At 66.2% G+C, this 16,050-nt stretch overlaps 3 protein-coding genes across 3 annotated transcripts; 1 reads left to right on the top strand and 2 right to left on the bottom strand.

Annotated features, from left to right (window-relative positions):
• Positions 1-278: 278 nt before the first annotated feature.
• Positions 279-1,442, bottom strand: PFL1_05575 (uncharacterized protein; the record flags this gene model as incomplete). The annotated part of the gene is made up of 2 exons (XM_007883111.1): positions 279-1,049; positions 1,242-1,442. 2 exons carry the CDS (start codon positions 1,440-1,442, stop codon positions 279-281), a joined length of 972 nt encoding a protein of 323 aa, XP_007881302.1.
• A 974-nt stretch (positions 1,443-2,416) lies between these two features.
• PFL1_05574 (uncharacterized protein) lies at positions 2,417-4,021 on the bottom strand (the record flags this gene model as incomplete). The annotated part of the gene is made up of 3 exons (XM_007883110.1): positions 2,417-2,833; positions 2,953-3,710; positions 3,814-4,021. The coding sequence occupies 3 exons, from the start codon at positions 4,019-4,021 to the stop codon at positions 2,417-2,419; spliced, it is 1,383 nt and encodes a 460-aa protein (XP_007881301.1).
• Positions 4,022-8,051: 4,030 nt separating this feature from the next.
• PFL1_05573 (uncharacterized protein) lies at positions 8,052-14,426 on the top strand (the record flags this gene model as incomplete). The annotated part of the gene is made up of 3 exons (XM_007883109.1): positions 8,052-10,170; positions 10,292-14,011; positions 14,134-14,426. The coding sequence occupies 3 exons, from the start codon at positions 8,052-8,054 to the stop codon at positions 14,424-14,426; spliced, it is 6,132 nt and encodes a 2,043-aa protein (XP_007881300.1).
• Positions 14,427-16,050: the final 1,624 nt, after the last annotated feature.

Below are 16,050 nucleotides of genomic sequence, written 5' to 3'. Positions count from 1 at the left end.
TGGGCCATCGTTGGTCGGCCTCGGCACAATGATGCGAGCTGGGCGTGTTTCTCTTCTTTGTTTGCTCCTCGCACCAACCCGACGCAGGTCTCGCGCCACAGGCTGCTTTCGCGCTCGTCGCCTTTGACTGCACCTGGAGGCGTCATCGAGCGGGGTGACTTTTGGCTGCGCGCTGACGGCATCACCAACCCTCAGCGAAAGCGTGTTACTCTGGACCACTTCTTTGCCTCGGCGACGACGACGACGACGGCTGCCGGCCACGATCGCAACTCGGTTCCTCAGCCCTCCTTTGGAAGGGTGGGCCTGGGAGGATGATCAAAGGAGCGCGACGGCAAGGTGGGGGACGTGACGAGGATGCCGAGCTCGACGGGCGTCTGTCCGGGCACGTTGGCCCAGGCGGTGACGTGGTAGGCGCCCTCTGCGGGGAACCACAGGTCCTTGCGGATGTCCCTGGCGAGGGATCGGAAGTAGATGAGGTGGTGGTTGACGCGGTAGCTGGTGAGTGGGCCGCGGGCGGCGAAGCTGGTGCTGTTGCTCCTCGCGACGGCCTGCTTGCAGGAGGCGAGGTGCCTGTCCGACCTAAAGGGCGGATCAAGCTGGCGCGGGTCAACCCACTCGGCGACGGTCGTCCGCTTGCGGTAGAAGCGCAGGTCGGCGAGAAACTTGAGCAGCACCAGCATCTTCTCGTCGTCGGTGGCGCACCGCACCTTCTGCCCACCCGCGCCGAGGCCTTCGGTCTCACTCGACGCCGCCGAGGGTCGGAAGCAGGTGGGATGCGAGTAGCTGAAGAACCAGTAGTGCATGCTCAGCTCGGCCTCTTGCCAGCTCAGGTCGAGCAGGATCTGCTTCTGCTGCTGCGTCGCCTCGCACAGGAGCTTGCACGGCTTGCGTCGCGCGACGGGCGACGACGAGTAGGACGCCGAGGATGACGAGGACGCCGAGGGGCGCGCGTCGGCGGCGAAGATGGACAGGCCATGACCGCCGTTTGGCCAGAAGCCTCGAAGAGCCTGTTGCTCCCCGTCCTTGACGATGGGGCCATTACTGTGCGGCTGCGGTTCGGGCGTCGAGTCGAAGAAAGGGGCATCGAGCCATGGAGCGTCGAGCAAAGGCTCGGGAGCGGCTTCTGTCCACACCGCCGCCTCCGCCCCCGCCTCCGCCTCCTTCAGAGCGGGGACGCTGCTGCGCGGAAGGAGTCTCTGTCCGCGCGATCGGGCCAAGTGGCAGAGGAGCGATGTGACGACGATTGTGACCAGCACGCGGAGTGGCAGGTTGGCAAGTTTGGCCCTGTCGTGCCCCGCACACGACCTCAGGCAGGTGAGGAAGAGGTCGGTGCAGAGGCGAACGCCTCGCTCGACGAAGACTAGCAAGGCATCCAGAGGCTCGCGGATCTGGGCTAGGACGTCGGAGGGATCCGGTAGCGTCAGGACGATGGTCGTCGACATGTCTCGTTGGCGTTGAAATGCTGCAGCGAGGAAGGGGGTCGGTCGAGGATGAGGACGGGAAGCAGGCAGGCAGCCGACGACGATGACGACGAGCCGCTCGGTGATGGTGTCGAGTGAACGACGACCGAACGCTCTAAGGGGACAAGGCCACCAGGGACGGCGCCACCAGACAGATTGAATCTGACAGCGCAGCGCACACAGCCTCTGCCGTCGCCGAGGAGCAGCATCGCCACGTCATCGCTTTGTCAAGCTCTTGCTGCCCGACCCTCTGCGAAGGCGGACAGGATGCTGGATGCCGCCACGTCGCAGGAAGTGCAAGCGGGACAGCTCAGCAGGCGTCGAGCTGGGGGGGGGACGCAGCAGTCGGGACCGGGCGGACTCGAGAGCGCCCGGTCGCGGACCGGAGCCTTCTACCCTTGGTGACGAGCCTGAGCCAGCTGTCGTTGAGCTTGACAAGCTAACGTCGTTGACAGGTAGCAGAGGTGATGGAGGTTGCGCTGGCGATGATGCATCGGAGACGGGACGCCGACACAGGCCACCACTCGGTGAGCTGCTCGAGGGCCTCGAGGAGCAAACGTCGCGCCTCAGCCTCCAACCTTGCTTGGCGACGTCCATGTCCGGGCGGCGCTGACCCTAACGCCAAAAAGAAGAGCCAATTTCGCCGCGCCCTGCTCAGAACCAGCGCCCCACCACCATCACCACCACCACCGCCATCACCACCACAGCCTCCTCTGATCTCGCCATTCCGCCAGCCTCGCAGCCTCGTCCCCTCGGACGCTCGCTCGTAGCCCGCCACAAGGAGCAAGCTCAGACTGCGCATCGAGCGAGGCTCGACCCCGCCGCCCCCGAACGTCGCGCCGGTGGGTGGGGCCCACCCACACGACACAGCCGCACCGCACCGCACCACGGCCATTCCGGTCTTTGCATTTGCCTCTGTGTTTCTGGATCACAGCACACGTCATCGCCCTGCGGGCTCAGCAGGAAGCAGCGTCGGCCGGCTCCACCTTGTCGTCGTCGTCGTCGTCGTCGGTCTGAGCCTGCGCATGCTCCGCCGCCTGCACCGACGACGAGACGCTAGCCTCGACGCCGCCGTCTCTGGCCGTACCGCTGGGCCCTCGCTCGACGTCGGCGTCGCACACCGACTGCTGCATCTCGAGCCACTCGCGCTCAAAATCCATGCACCACCGCTCCAGCGGCAGGTCCTCCTTGTCGGTGCCAAACGGCTGGCTCAGCGTCGCCGACACGCTGTCGATCCCGTAGAGCATCGCCGTCACGAGGGCGGTGGCCAGGACGGCCAGCACAAAGTCGTCCGACAGGTGGTTGACGAGCACCACGGGCAGCAGCAGCGTGTTGACGAACAGCAGCCGCGAAAAGTGCAGCGAGAGCGAGAGCTGCGGGGGCCAGGCAAAGGGAGGAGAAGATGCATCGACGGGTCAGTGCCGAGGCTGCCTCCGCTCTTGCATCCACCTTGGACGATGTCGTCGTAGAGGCAACAAGACCCCGGACTCACGGGGATCGGTGTGTCCCTCACGCGCTCCAGCTCCGCCATCTGCGAGCTGATCGAGTTGAGCAGCCCGATGCTGTGCGCATACACGGGCCCGGAAAGCTTGGGTGCGCGCGCCGTCGCGTCCCCGGCGGTCGACTTCGACGACTGGGCCTGGCCAGCCTCGCCGTGGAAGCGATCCAGCTTTCCCTGGAGGTGCACGAGCGTGGACAGCGCGCAGTGGTTGCTGAGGATCCGGCCCTCGCCGTCCCTGGCGGGTCGGGAGCGGTGGCGCAGGCTGGCGGGCGGATCATTGTTGAGCATGTCGATCTCGCGCTTCCGCTCACCCGACTTGGTCGCCACGCCGCCCCTCCTCGGCTGGCCCGGCGTCCCAAAGTTCCTCGGCGATCGAAGCTCCTCGAACGACTCGAGCAGCCGCGCGGGGAGGCGGTCAAGGATGTCAGGGCTGGTCCTGAACCTGCGCCGCCACTGCTGGATCGGCTCGCCGCGCAGCTGGTACATGAGCGCGATCCCAAAGAAGGGGATCAAGGCGAGCAGCTCGTCGACCGAGCGACGTGCGGCGTCGTCGTACGTGGGAGCAGCGTCCTTCTTTTCGCCGTTCGGCAACGCGGTCATAGGCTCCTCTGCGTCCATCGGGATCAGGGCAGCGGCGAGCAGGCGGACGAGGGATCTGGATGTGGCCTGCATCTCGGCCCACTTGCGTCGACCCGTGTTCCAGCGGTCCATTGCGCTGTTGGAGCGAAAGGCGAGCAGCATGCCCGTCACTGCGACGTTCCACCATTCAGGTAAGAGGGCCGATGTGGGACGTCAGTCGACCGAGGTGACGAGCTGGTATCGTCCCAACGCGGTCACTACCCTCTCGCTCACCTGTGCCGAGCGACCCAAGGACTCGCAGCGCGAGCCACTCGTACCGGTCCCACTGCTGCTTTGCGTCGCTGTCGCCATTGCGCAGGTCGGAAGGTATCGAGGCGAAGTCGACCGCACGAAGGTGCACGAGGAGGCAGCACCATGCCGATGCCCACAGGACCGGCTGGATGGCATCGCGGAAGACGGCTCCCGGGTTGAGGAAGCTCATTGCGCCGGCGCCGGCGACGAGGAGCCGGATGCTTGTCAAAAAGGTCGGCCTGTTTCGCCGCGCTTGGGACCAGGGTGAGAGCTGCGAGCGCGACCAGAGATGAGGCGAGGCGGGGATCCTGTTGGGTTGGGTATCGATGGTGAGGCCGGGCGAGACTTGGTTAGGCCTGCCTCGCGCCCAAGCATGCCTCCGTCGGCTGACAGCAGCCACCGCTGTGCGTTGCCCCTTTCCCCTCGACCTGCACAGCTCCTCCACACCTTGCATCCCGACGTCTCCGCGTCCCGAGGTTTCGACGACGAGGTCCACAGCTCGTCGTTTGCCAGACGCCTGCCGCTGCTCGAGCATCAACGGCAAGATGGCGTGGTCGCCTGCAAAAGGAGGCGGTGGTCGACGGCCTCCCGGATGCTCCGTTGCGTTCAAGCTGCCAGGGACATCAACAGTGCATGCCCGGCGGGCTCCCAACGCGAGGTCAAGGTCTCGAAGCACGACTGCTAGGCCGTGGTCGCATGAACGATCAGCTGGCTCGCCCTTCGTGGTCGCTGCCACATGTCGCATGGCTCAGCTCTGTGCTGGGCCTGGTGGCCTCAGCATGGGAATCAAGCGCCTTGGCTCAGAACGGCGGCCGAGGGCGGCCAACGGCGATCCAAAAGGAGCCTGCGATGACTCTTGTCTGTCGAGTGGGGCGACCCGACGGACCGACAACCGGGCCATGTCGACCTGGCAAGCAATCACGGCATCAGAGGGGCGACCCCACAAGGTTATGTCCCGATATCGAATCGTCAAAGTGAGTTCGTTGCGTGCACAAGCAGACGACCAAAACCATGCTGCTCACGATCGTCTGTCAGCCACAGCGCTCACTCAACCCTTCATCCCTGCCGCGTGCGTCTTTGTCGGGCGGCCAGGCCGCCTGCAGGGGCAGTGGCGGTACCGGCGTCCGAACCTCGTTAGGGTACCACACGGTCGACGCTTCCGAACGTGCTGAACTTCGTCAAGACCGGTCCTCGCGGGACTGAGACAGAGGATCGCAGGTACAGTACCGCGCGAAGGGGAAGCATGGGAGGCATCGGCAGGTGGGCGGGGCAGCTCCACTACGATGGGCATGGACCGAGACGCTCCACGTTGACTGAGGTCGTGAAAGACGACCGCCGCCATTCTCCGAGACGACGGACGCATGGTCGGCGAGGGGCTCGAGCCCGTATGACGCGCACTCGACGGCCGGATAGGCTTGACCGCGTGTCGACCGATGGTCGATGTGTAGGAGGCAGGGCACGACGTACGTACGGCCGCGGTGAGTACATGCTGACCATGGACCGTCCGAGCGACACGAACTTGGATCTGATGCGCCCCGCCGGCCCGCCGACGTGCATGAGTTGGGCAGCAGCAGCAGCTCACGGCATCTCACAAGCCCACCTGGTCCGTTTGTCGATTCCCTGATGATGGATTCCGTCCGGCGACTTGATCTGTCACAGGGCAGTCAAGAATGGAGTCACCTTCACTCGGGACCATGAGGCACAGTCGAGCCTGCCTTGCTTTTTGGTTCTACGATGATTGAATCGCGACGACTCGAGGCTTGCTCGGGGATATGCATGGTCCCACCATGCGAGCGAGCAACGGCGGCAGCAGCAACGACATCGGGTCGGATCCTTGCGCGGCCCAATCGAGATCAAAGCCGTCTGCATCTCTAGACGAGGGCCGCCGAGCTGCGTCGACGAGATCCGGACGATGAAAGGAGACCAGAGCGAGCAACGACGATGCGACGATAGAGCTCGGTCGGTGGTCTATCGGGCCGGACTGCGGGGGTGGGGCATGGAGAAGGCCAGGGTGCCACGAGCTCTTTGGCCTGGGGGCCGGCCTGACCTGCCCTGGCCTGGCGGCGGTGCTCGCTTGGGTCCTCGCCATCGATCCCCATCATCGGATCGAGGACGCGTTACCTCATGCCGAGCGACTCTTTGTGCCGCTCTCGCCGGGGGCGCGCTCGTTGCCCCCGCCTGCCCTTTTCCTCCTTCCGAGCGGAGACCTTTTGCTGTCGTCGATCGGCAAGTCGGCTTGCTCGAGGTCGGCCCTCCAAGGAAACGCCGTCGTGTGACGCAGCACAAGACGGGCAGGATCCCGAAGAGCAACGCGCAAGGCAAGGCCTTCTCGGCACGCCGCCTGGCCGCTCCTTTCGGCATCGCTCGTTCGTTTTCCTCTTCTTTTCCCTTGCCCTTTCAGGAACCCAGGCAGGGAAGCGGACCAAGCCAAGAGCCTGAGGGTTCACAAGCGAACGTTCCGCCCCACCTTGGCGATGAGGATGGCGGTTCGAGGGTCCGGGATCATCGCCGCCATCGCCACGCAAGAGGAACAGGCAGGACAATGATGGGCAGCTCGCTGTGCCAGATTTTCATCGCCGCCGCCGACGAGGTCGGATTTCCAATTGCCGAGGCGGCGAGGACGACGACGACGACGACGACGACGACGGCGCATCTCTCTGCCCCTCGTTTTTGGATCGCCCTGCCTCCTCTGCTGGCAACGCGGCGATTCAAAGACGGGCGTTGCCCGGGCGGGTTACGTACCAGACAACGACGACGGCGACGACGAAGACGACGGAGGCAAACGTACGCGTCCATGCGGCCGGGCAGGTCGCCGCTGAGGCCAGCCAGCTGGAACGACGGTGCGCGGGGCATAGAAGGTAGGCAGGCAGGCAGGCAGGTGGGCAAGGACGATGCGGTGTGATGCAAGCAGGCAAGGTTGATTGCGGCCGACGCCCCGCCCCGCTGCTCCGCTCCCATCGCGGAAAACCCTGACCTGCCTCCAAGCTTTCGCCTCTTCTGAGCCAGACTGCCCCGCGCCGTCGTCGTCGCCGGGTGCCGCTGCATGTCGAGAGAAGCGCAGCCCAGAGGCCGACATGACGCCAACTCCACCGCCCTCGATGAGTGCACAGGCAACCATGGCAAACTTCAACGACGGCGGCCAACCATCGCGTGGGTTTCAACGCCTTGCCGGTACGGTACCGGGGCCAGGGCGGGTACCAACTTCCAAAGTCACCGGGCAGAGCTGGTCATACGGTCTGTCTTCTCGACTTGGCGCGTGTACCGGTAGCCAGGGGCGCACTGTCGTCCTGACTGACCAAGAGGGCACGGCCGACGCACGCGCATACGCCTCCCCCCCGGATATCCGCGCCGCACGGCTAGGTGCGCTTAGCTTGCCGTAAAGCTTCTTAGCGTGTCGGTTGGGCATCAGTCGACGGTCAGTTTGCTGCTGATGCTGCCCTACCAGCTGTCGTCGTTGGCGTCAAACCTGGCTGCCTGGCTCTGGCTCTGGCTCCCTTGCCGTCGAAAGGCTTACGCCCGAGCTGAATCCTTCTCATCAAGCTCGAAACCCTACTTCTTTGGCCCCTGACTTCGGCCTGCTGCCTGCCTCTGGCTGCCCGCCTGCCTTGCTGCCGGCCCTTTGTCGACCAGCTGCTTGCCAACAAAGGCACATCCCTGCGGCCTTTGAGCTTGTTACATACATGCCCATCGACCAGCAGCGGCAACGACGCAGCGGTCACCTGCGTTTGTGCATCGACGGCGTCTCCACCTTCCATCCGCCCCCGTCTCCCAGACTGCTTTCCTTGCGCTGCTTCGCCTCGTCTCATCTCATCCCATCTCACTTTGTGCTCGCTCCCGCGTCCGGTCCTTCTCCCCCTCCCCCTGTCTCGGCGTCCTCGATTGTCAGCCTGACTCGCCGTTTGTCTGCTCATCACCACGACCCACCCCTCATCCTGCCTGCGACGACCACGATCGCCCCCGCTGCCGCCGCCGCCACTTCTTCCACGCGGCCCTCTCCGATTTGGATCGCCCACGACATACAGCTATACAACCGACTGGCCAGCCTGCACCTCGCTCGTGTCTCCCACCGACGACGATCGCTCGCTGCCATCCTCTGTCTTGGTTAAAGCATCGCCTTCGCACCGCCGAACAGCCGCCCGTTTCATCACGAGCTTCGACCCGCCTCCACCGCCCCTCCTCTCGCTCGCTGCACTGGCCTCGCACCATCGCCTGGCCCCACCATGGCGAGCAGGACCGCCGCTCCGCAGCATCCCAGCGAACCCTCCAGCATGCTGAAATCCGACGCCCTTACGATACCGACACCCGCCCTGGTCGACAGCGCCGCCGACGAGCGTCGACCATCGCGCAGCAGCGGCCGCACCGCCTCGTTCCTCAGCACCGCGTTCAGCCTGCGTCCGCGCGGCAACAGTACCGCGGGCGCATCGCCTTCGCCCGAAGATGACTGGGCGCGGCCCGTGGGCGGCAGCGATGGGCTGGGCACCATCTACGGTGCGACCATGAACCGGCGGGAGCGCAACCAGGTGTTGCGGAGCGTCACGACGCTGGCCAAGCTGGGCAGCGACGAGCAGGGCAACTACGCCGAGCCGCTGCCATCGGACCTGGTGTCGACGTCGCTGCCCGTCTCTGGCGGCCCATCGTCGATGCCATCGCCGTACCCCACCAGCCAGTCGGACAATCCGCCCGACTACCACCATCCCAGCCCGCCGTCCAACCCTCGATCGCACAGCGCAGTCGGGCTGATGGGTTCGCATGCCGTGACGAGGGCCACGTCTGCCGGTGCCCCGCTGCTGACGCCGTCTGCCCTGTCCGACGACGAAGGTGATGGCCAAGGCACGGCGCGTCGGCACGGACGGAGCGTCAGCAGCAACGAGTCGCCGCGGCGTCCGAGCCTGGGCGATCGCCTTTCTACCATCTTTGGCAAGGCGCCCGACGGCGGCTACTCGCTCCAGCTTGAGTCCAACAGTGGTGGTGATGGTGGTGGTGCTGGTGGTGGCCGCGGTGACGTGACGACGACGACTTCTTCGGCGCATCGGGAGCGCATCGCTGCGTTTATCGCGAGCGCCAAGGCGCCAGCGGTTGCCTCCAAGGTGGCGAGCCCACCGTCGGCCGCAAGGTCGAGCTCGTCGTCGTCGCCGTCATCCGAGGGGGGCCGGGATGCGGGACGGACTTTGTCGGTCGACGATGGTGGTGCGGGCCAGCTGAATCCACCAGAGGCCGGCGTGGGGGAGCCAAGCAGCGCGGCCGACACGGAAATTGGTGCCGAGCGCGGGCCAGCAGCAGCAGCAGCAGCAGCAGCAGCAGCAGCAGCAGCAGCACCTGCACCTGCACCCGCGCCAGGGTCACAGCAGACGCAGCCGCACTCGCCGATTGGCCTGGACAGAGGCAATTACCCCGCTCAAAGCCTCGCTTCCACCTCGACCACCACCACCACCGCCATCACCACCGGCACCCAACCCACCCCGGAATCGTCGTCCCGAGCCACGGCGGCACACCTGCCGTCTGCCTCTTTGCCCTCACCATCGTTGCCGTCACCGTCACCGTCACCGTCACCGTCGTCGTCACTACCACCACCGCCATCACCACCACCACCACCGTCATCACTGCTAGCACCCCCGCAATCGCAACCACTCGCATCGTCGACACTGCAAGGCGCAGCATCAGCATCAGCACCACCACCACCACCAACGCCCGAGGGACAGCTACAGCCCGCGCAACCAACACCGTCGACACCGGCCCGTATCTCGACCACCGATTCCAGTACAGCCGCTCTACCGGACCGCAACATCCCTACGAGCCCATCGTCGCACTCAGCGACCGCATCAGCCACAACGTCGAATCCACGACAGCCCCGCCTTGCCGCTCCACCTTCGCTCCTTTCCCTTTCGGCCGCCAGCGAGCGAACGGGATCCTACCACTCGGCCTGTGACCAGAGCCCAGACTCGCCCCGCAACTCGTCCCTGGAATCCACCGCCTCCCGCATCGATTCGTTCGGGAGGACCTCCCTCGCCTCGACCTCCGCCTCGTCGATCGACATTGCCGCAGGTCCAGGCCCCACCCGCATCTTGGCAGCAGACGTCGAGCGCAGCTCCCCTCACGGATTATTCGCATCGGACCACACAACCTCATCGTCTGTCGTCGCCGCCGCTGCTGCCTCGACGGTGGCACACAGATCAACGGACATTGCCCCAAGCGCGACATCGCCAACTGCATCCAGCGACGACAAGGCCAAGACGATAGCTGCGTCCGCGTCCGGCTCCGGCTCCGGCTCCAGCCAGGCCATCTCTGACGTTGTTGCAAGGCGCTGCACCCCATCGGAACCTCCATCCCCGGCCATTCTAGGTGAGCACTGCCGTTGGCTCGAGCCCTGCTCTATCTCCCGTCCCTCTGTGCGATCTCTGGCCCCCTCTTGAATCATTGCTCACCACCGCCAATCTTCTTGCTATTCGCACTCCGTCCACAGCACCCACGAACGCGAGTAATGGCACGGCTAGATCATCCACCCGAGTATCCTTCGACATCCCCAATTGGACGGATCCCTTCGGCCGACCCGCATCTCTTCGCCCGTCTCTAGCCCCTCAGACTGAAGAAGGCCCCGTCAGCCGCAACGGCAACGTGATGGACGAGTTTGGCGAAGTCGACCCCATGGGCCGGCCCTCGGACACTTGCAGCGGAGGCTCGTCATCCGATCCCCGCCGGTCGTCCCTCAGCTGGACCCGCGTCGGCGGCCTCTTTGCGGGCCCAGGATCGAGACGGGGCAGCGGCCAAGATTCGCTCGGAATCGAGCCGGGGTCGCCGCCGTCGTCGTCGTCGGCGGCCAAGTCACGCTCCCAAAGCCGCGGCACCAACTCGAGCCTCGGCCTGCGCGACACGATGAAGAGGTGGGCATCGAGGTCCACCGAGGTTCTGACGCCCGGTCCAGCCTCGACTTCGGCCTCTCCTCGCCACAGCAGCGCCACCTTTGACGCACCGCCGGGAGCGACCCCGGGCCGCAAGAGCATGCAGCTCCTTCGCCCCTCGCCGCGACAGTCTCCCAACGCCGGCAACAGCGACGAGGCGGTCGAGACCATGGCCGATAGCCGGCTCTCGCCAGGCTTCTTCAGTCGGAGCCGGCGCTCGTCCGCCGTAAAGATGTCGCCCTCGCCGTCGGGTAACCGGCCGCGGTCGTCGTTCTCGTTCGCTCGCCCCTCGTCCGACCTCTCGTCGCGACCCAGCTTCAACTTTCTGCGGCGCACGAGCGAAAGTCTGTCGTCTGCACCCAACGGTCCGGGCGGCTCGCAGGAGCCACGTCAGAGGAAAGCTTCGGCCTCGACGTTCGCCAAGGATCTCGTCAAGAAGACGTTTGGCCGATCGAGCAGGAACGAGGCATGGACCGAGGAGCTGCGCACCGGCACCGAAGAACAGGCAGGTGCCTCGCTGCCTGACGGACAGGATGCGCATGCCCTCCTGGCCACCGCTTTCGGACAGCCCTTCAAGAGCAACATGCAGACCGAGCCAGACGTCGAGCGGCAGCCTGTGCGCCCGGAGGTCGAGTCCGAGCGTGTTCCGTCACCTGCTTCCAACCAGGCCCGCGACAGGTCCAACCCGGAAGGCCCCGCCGAGTCCAAGCTGGCTCTACCCGCCCTGAGCGTCGGCGAAGATGGACAAAGCGATTTGGCCAAGTCGGTGATGGCCGTCGGCATCACCGGGGAGTCGTCGCTGGCATCGGATCCACGAGGCCAAAGCCGAGCGCAACCTCTCGAGGATGCAGTCGAGCCCTCTGCGGGCCCTCAGCTCGCAGCAGGTCTTCCGGCAGCCTCCACTGCGAATGATGGACAGGGCCTCGCTGCCACCGTGCGGAGGCCATCACTCGGCATCGACCAGGAGCAGGACCAGATCGACGCCAGCAAAGCCACGGTCGGCTCCACCCAACCGCCGCACGCCGAGGCGGCCATGTCTGGCCCTGCATCGATCGACCAGGCTAGCGGCAGCCATACCCCCGAGCCCCGCGACTCGCAGACGCCTTCCAGCGGATCCAGCCGCAGAGCGAGCCGTAGCAACCGCACCCTGTCCCATTTGCCCCGCCTCAACTCGATGCGAGCGAGCAACGGTACAGGCAGCGGCTCCGGAGGCGCGGGCGGCAATGGAGGCAATGGCGACGACGGCAACGGTGGCAGCGGCCGGGGCATCGTCGAGGAGACGACCACCGACGAGGAGCAAGAGAGCACAGACGAAGAGGAAGACGGGGAGGAAGGCGAGGATCACTCAGATCTCGAGACCGAGACCGAAACCGAGAACGAGAACGACGTCGAGGGTGAGGGGCAAACGACTGCTGAGGGCAGCTTCCGTTCCGCCCGCTCGTCGGCGACGCCGAGCCCCCTTCCCGCGGCCGTAGCCGTGCCCATGTCGGCCCAGTCCAGCTCCGGTGGCAGCGGCCGCATGCGTCCGACCGAAAGCATCGTGCTGCCGCCGGCCCCGACCTTCATCCCGCCAGCTGCGCCCGCCAAGACGGAGACGGGAACCGCCGCTGCCGACGCCGCCACAAAGCCCGATGGTGACAGCTTCGACTCGAGCTTCAAGGCCAACAAGGGACGCGAGAGCTGGACCAGCTTCAACTCGGCCAGCTTCTCGCCGTTTGATACGCCGACGCCCGGCTTCTCGGCCGCCGGTGCCTACCCTACGCGGACGCCGCGAGCTCGCCATCAGGAGGTATCCGAGTCGTCCTACTTTACCCACCGGCCCTCGACCGCCACCCGCAACGGCCAGGGCAGCATGAGCGGCGTGGCACCGCCTCCTTCGCCCTCAATCATCAGCCGCAGCCGAGCCCCGTCGACCACGAGCATGAGGACGGTGCGTGGCGGCGCGGTCCCATCGACGCCCTCGCTGCCGAACCGAGAGGTACCGCAGCTTCCGCTCGGATCGCTTGCCGGCCTCAAGCTCACCCGCGAGACCTCGTCGACCTCGACGACCCGGCGTCAGCAGACAGCCGCGGGTAGCGCGACTCCCGCGCAGAGCGAGGATTCCGCGCCGGCCAAGCAGATCCAGGAGCGACCCAGCACCTCGTCGACGCTGCGGCCGCCTCGATGGGAGGCGGACCCCGAGACGCCCGGAAGCCGTAGCCGCGACACGAGCATCGATCGTCCATCCTCGGAGCGGACCCTCGACGGCCCCTTGACAAAGCGCCTTTCGACCACCGAGCATGCTGCCGACGGCGTGGTGCCCCGCCCTGCGACCAACGTGGCGGGCGGCGCCAATGGTCGGCCAGGGCTCTACCAGCACAAGTCAAAGTCGCTGATCGACCTCAGCGGCGCCCACCGACGCATGGACGATGGACAAGCGCCGGCCTATGATGCCAGCTCGGTGGCCGACTACCTCGCGGCTGGTCTGAACGGCCGAGCCGGAGACCGCGGCGGCGCCAACGGCGTTGGGCCCAGCGGGCTCGAAGCAGACGCTGGCGCAAACAAGCTGGCATCCGGCCTCGCCGTCCCCACGCCCGGCACCGCTGGCACGCCGGGAGCCGGTGGCCTTGGGCGGAGGCGGTCGATGTTCGAGATGCGGCAGGAGCCGCCGCCCTACTCGATTATCCACCGACGGCCCGAGGGGCCGCAGATCATCCTGCCGCGCGAGGAAGAGGGCCGCGAGAAGCTGCCCAACTACTACTGCGGCGTCCACATCGAGGGCTACCTGCCGCGCAAGATGGAGTTTTCGGCGCCCGGCCTGCAGGCCAAGGACCGCAGCTGGAAGCGGCAGTACTTTGTGCTGCACGGCACCAGCCTTCGCGTCTACCGCCACGACCTCAGCAGCGAGCGGCTGGCGGCTGCGGGCGCGTGGGGCGAGATGAAGGGCGTCCACGTCCACCTCGAGCCCATGAACGAGGACGGCACCACGGGCGGCGCCAGCTCGCTCAGCCAGGCGGCGCGCGAGGCCATCGCCAACAAGGCCTTTGGACACCACAGCAGCAGCGCATCGTCGGCGGGCGGCGCCAACGGCTTCGACGCAAAGAACGGCCTGATCCGCCACTACACGCTTCAAGGCGCCGAGAGCGGCCTGGCCGCCGACTACCTCAAGCGCCGACACGTGGTGCGGGTGCGCGCCGAGGGCGAGCAGTTCCTCCTCCAGACGCGCAGCGACCGCCACGTCGTCGACTGGATCGAGGCGCTCCAGGCGGCCACCAACATCTCCATGGACCTCGAGAAGCGGCTGAGTGAGTGCAGCGGACGGGCCCGCGAGGCAGGGCAGATGCGGGCAAAAAGTGACCCTGACTGACGATCCGCCGACTCCTGGTCCACCTTGCCTTGGTAACCTTTTCCGCTGTGCACCCTGCAGTGCCCAAGTTCATCACGCTGCCACGACGACGAAGGAGGAGGAGGCGCAACGCCGACGGCACCACGCTCACGGCCGAGGAGCAAGAGGCGCGCGACCTGGCCGAGGCGCAGCGACGCTCGATGATGGAGGCTGGAGGTCGCGGCTCGACCGCCTCGGCGTCTGGCCAGGCCGATTCGGCCATCCGCAGCGCGCGGCCCAGCATGAGCGGCGACATGAACCCGAGCGCTGCGTTCGAAGAGATGCTGCGCGAGGAGCAGGAAGGCATGGCGCGCCAGAGCGCCGCCGACATCTGAGGCGGAGGCGGACGCGGCGACGACGTCGACGGCTCGATTCTCTCTCACCCCAGCACATCCAGCACATCAGCGAAACAGCATCGGCCACCCACACTCTCACCACTTCCCTGCACGCTCTCTTGTAGATAGCCACACTCCACCCTGATCCCTTTTGCTTCACGCGTTTACCCCCGGCCTGCTTGTCATACCTATCCTGGCCTTGAGTTGCCCTCCATCGCTTCACCCTGGCCACAGATGGCGCCTAGGCTGCCACATTCGCAGAAAGGCAGCGAGCGCATCAAGACTCTGCTCGAACCAACTCTATTGCTTCTCGGGCCGAGCCAGCGGGTGGGGCGGGCAGTGTGTGATCCAGGACCTGCCCGGACCTTGTCGGCCACCTTGCTTCCAGCGAGAACATCGGGGGTGCGTGCACTTTCCCCGCTTCCGTTGGAGAGGCCGGGGGAAGGACCCTACCTGCCTGCCTGGCTGGCCTGGCGAACCAGGCGACATCGGAGAACCGCGGCTTCCCAGCGGCCCGATCCTGCCTGTCGGCCGTCGGGCCCGTTCCGTCCCGTATCTTGTCGCAGGCAAGGCGGAGATGCCGTCCCGACGACGATAGCCGAAGGCTGCGTTGCGGTGGCCATCTTGGTCAGGGACTTGGGCCGAGCCTGGCCTGGCCTCTTCGGCTTGATGGAACCGTGATGAGCCGAAGAGAGGCGTAGCTAGGCAGGCAAGCTAAGCAAGCAAGCGCCAGCCGGGACGGCAGGCCAGCCTGGCCCGCTGGCTCAGGAACGAGGGGCCAGCAACCCAGGCAGGCTAGGCCTGCGAGAGGAGGATCGACACCCACGCACGCACGCAAACTTTTAGAACGCCTGGCTGGCCTGGCCTGGCCTGGCAAGCAGGCGGCGGCAGCAGCGGCGTGCGTGCACGTTGTTCGTCATCTCGCTCCTCCCCTGCCTGCTGGCTGGCGGGCGGGGGCCATGCGAAACTCAAAAAATCCCGGCCCGGCCGCGGCACGCAGCAGCAGCAGCAGCAGCAGCACAGAATATGCGGACGGAAGGGGGGCGGGGTCGGACGTCAGTGCATCCAACCACGCTTCGGGCCGTCAACCCTGCCTGCTTGCCTGCCTCTGGGCCGCTCTCCACCGTACCCTTCCGGCCAGCCCAGCCCAAGGTCCACATCATGCCTTGACGTCTTGTACATACAGTACGTTGCGCACGCACGATGCGTCGAGCCCTTGCGATACACGGCCAGCAGGCCATCAGGGCCCGCGTTGCGTAAGGCAGGCCTGGCCTCGAGCCCAGCCAGCAGGCCAGCTTGGCCCGGCGCAATGATGAGGCTAGGTGCTGCGCCGCGTGTCGGATGCTGGCCGACGGACCATCCGCCGTCGCTCGTCGGCCAGGTCCGCCCTGCCTACTGCGAACCACGGAGGCTGCGGCGTCATCCGATCGGCTCCACCGCCTCTCGTCTCCACCGCCTCTCGTCTCCAGCCGTGGTGTCGGTATCTCCGTCAGTCGGGATGGAACGCTACGGCAGCTCGGCGGCGCCGGGTAGGGCATACAGGAGCGCTGATCAGGCAGGCAGGGGCGGCGTAGCCGGTCTCGGCGTCACACTCTTTTCACAGTCAGCCAGAGAGCAGCACAGG

This window comes from Pseudozyma flocculosa (genome assembly GCF_000417875.1).
Source record: "Pseudozyma flocculosa PF-1 unplaced genomic scaffold scaffold00020, whole genome shotgun sequence".
Classification (NCBI taxonomy): Eukaryota; Fungi; Basidiomycota; class Ustilaginomycetes; order Ustilaginales; family Ustilaginaceae; genus Pseudozyma; species Pseudozyma flocculosa.
The sequence above is the reverse complement of the archived record's forward strand: the minus strand, read 5'-3'. Positions and strand labels throughout refer to the sequence as shown.